The sequence below is a fragment of the Corvus brachyrhynchos genome, unplaced genomic scaffold, assembly GCF_000691975.1.
Source record: "Corvus brachyrhynchos isolate BGI_N302 unplaced genomic scaffold, ASM69197v1 scaffold106, whole genome shotgun sequence".
NCBI lineage: Eukaryota > Metazoa > Chordata > Aves > Passeriformes > Corvidae > Corvus > Corvus brachyrhynchos.
The window spans coordinates 4,310,137-4,311,613 of record NW_008238834.1 but is presented as its reverse complement, the minus strand read 5'-3'; the positions used below and the strand labels follow the sequence as shown (position 1 = coordinate 4,311,613).

Here is a 1,477-nt window from a genome sequence, read left to right as displayed (position 1 = left end):
CAAGTCAGTCCAATCTGTCATTTCTGTCTTCTACACCCCACCCGGTTTTTACCTTTAGACCACTAAGGCTGCAGCCCTTCCTGCAATCTGAAAGCAAACTGAGCTGCAGGTGAGGGCACAACATTTGTCCACAGAGCCATAAAGAACACTCAGCCAGATAAGGGTTCAAAAGAGTTTATGGAATCTTGACAGCCTGTCTTGAAATATTAACATCTGAAGAATTATTCAGATGCATCTCAGACCTACTGCAGAGGGGAGACAAACCCAATTGTATAACAGATCATTACCTTTTCAATGCCACAGAAAATCACACACTACTGATGTGAATTCCTTATCTTAGAGCAAATACATCTTGTTTTACATTTTGGGGAACATACACACTGCCCAGTTAAAACACTCTTCTTCAAAGCCTCACAGAAGAACAGTCCTACTAGTCCTCCGTACTGACACAGAAGAGCCAGACAGGTTTTACTCTCACCCTGTAATAAGCCAATTTCTCATTACTTAGTAGAATATGCCATCTAGGATTACCATCTCATACTTAATTTATAAAGGTGCAAAAATCAACATACTGTTTAGAAACCGAAATAAACAACATAAAACCCCAGCCATATCCCTGCCAAGCAGCTGAGTTGCACCCATGTACCTGTTGCTTCTTCATCAAAGCAGGCAAAAGCATTCCTGATTACATCCTCCGGGTCGGTGCCATTTAACTTCTCACCAAACATCGTGAGGAACATCGTGAAGTTGATGGGGCCTGGAGCCTCATTCATCATGGCATCCAGGTATTCATCCGTTGGATTCTTTCCTACAAATAAAGGGATTCATACTTGGCTTAGCTTTCCAATTGAAAAAGTCATGTCAGTACAAACTGAGTGTTAATACAAAAGGAGCATTAATACAAACTGAGACACCTCTCATATGCCAAACTCAGCATTTTGATTTTTACACCACAAATTCGCCTGGCAAGCATAAAGAGCAAAGGGACATTACCAAGGGAGGCGAGCATGTCGTGCAAGTCCTCTTTGTCAATGAAGCCGTCCCTGTTCTGGTCGATCATGTTGAAGGCCTCCTTGAATTCCTGGATCTGCGACTGATCGAACATGGCAAATACATTGGAAGTGGCGCGCTGAGGGCGCTTCTTGGTGGTCTTTGTCTTTGCCTTTTTGCTAGACATGTTGATTTTTGGACACTAGAGAGAGAAGGAAATACAGTAAATGCAATAAGATCAGAGTTAGGACTTAAAGGAAAAAGTACTATGGTTTAATGGTAAAGTGCGCCTCTAACGCACTCCCATTTCCTCTCATCATAACGTAGTTCCCTAGTATTTTCAAGAAGGGAAAAAGAGAAGAAGAGACTATGGATAAATGAAAGACAGACTCATAAACCAAAAAAAAAAGTCATTATTATAAGACGTTAATTAACTTAAATTTTAGTTTTCAAAGGTCTCTTACGCCGGCGGTGGCTGCGCGGACCC

At 41.6% G+C, this 1,477-nt stretch overlaps 1 protein-coding gene across 1 annotated transcript in view; it reads right to left on the bottom strand.

Annotated features, from left to right (window-relative positions):
- The window catches only part of LOC103618424 (myosin regulatory light chain 2, smooth muscle minor isoform), a 5,693-nt gene extending 4,222 nt beyond the window's left edge, over window positions 1-1,471 (bottom strand). Inside the window, exons 1-3 of the mRNA XM_008636825.2 lie at window positions 1,455-1,471; window positions 994-1,192; window positions 647-808 (exon numbers count right to left, since the gene is read on the bottom strand). Of these exons, the coding sequence (XP_008635047.1) occupies window positions 647-808; window positions 994-1,177 (346 nt within the window). The 5' untranslated portion in view covers window positions 1,178-1,192; window positions 1,455-1,471. The remainder of the gene's footprint in view (window positions 1-646; window positions 809-993; window positions 1,193-1,454) is intronic.
- Between the last annotated feature and the right edge of the window lie 6 nt (window positions 1,472-1,477).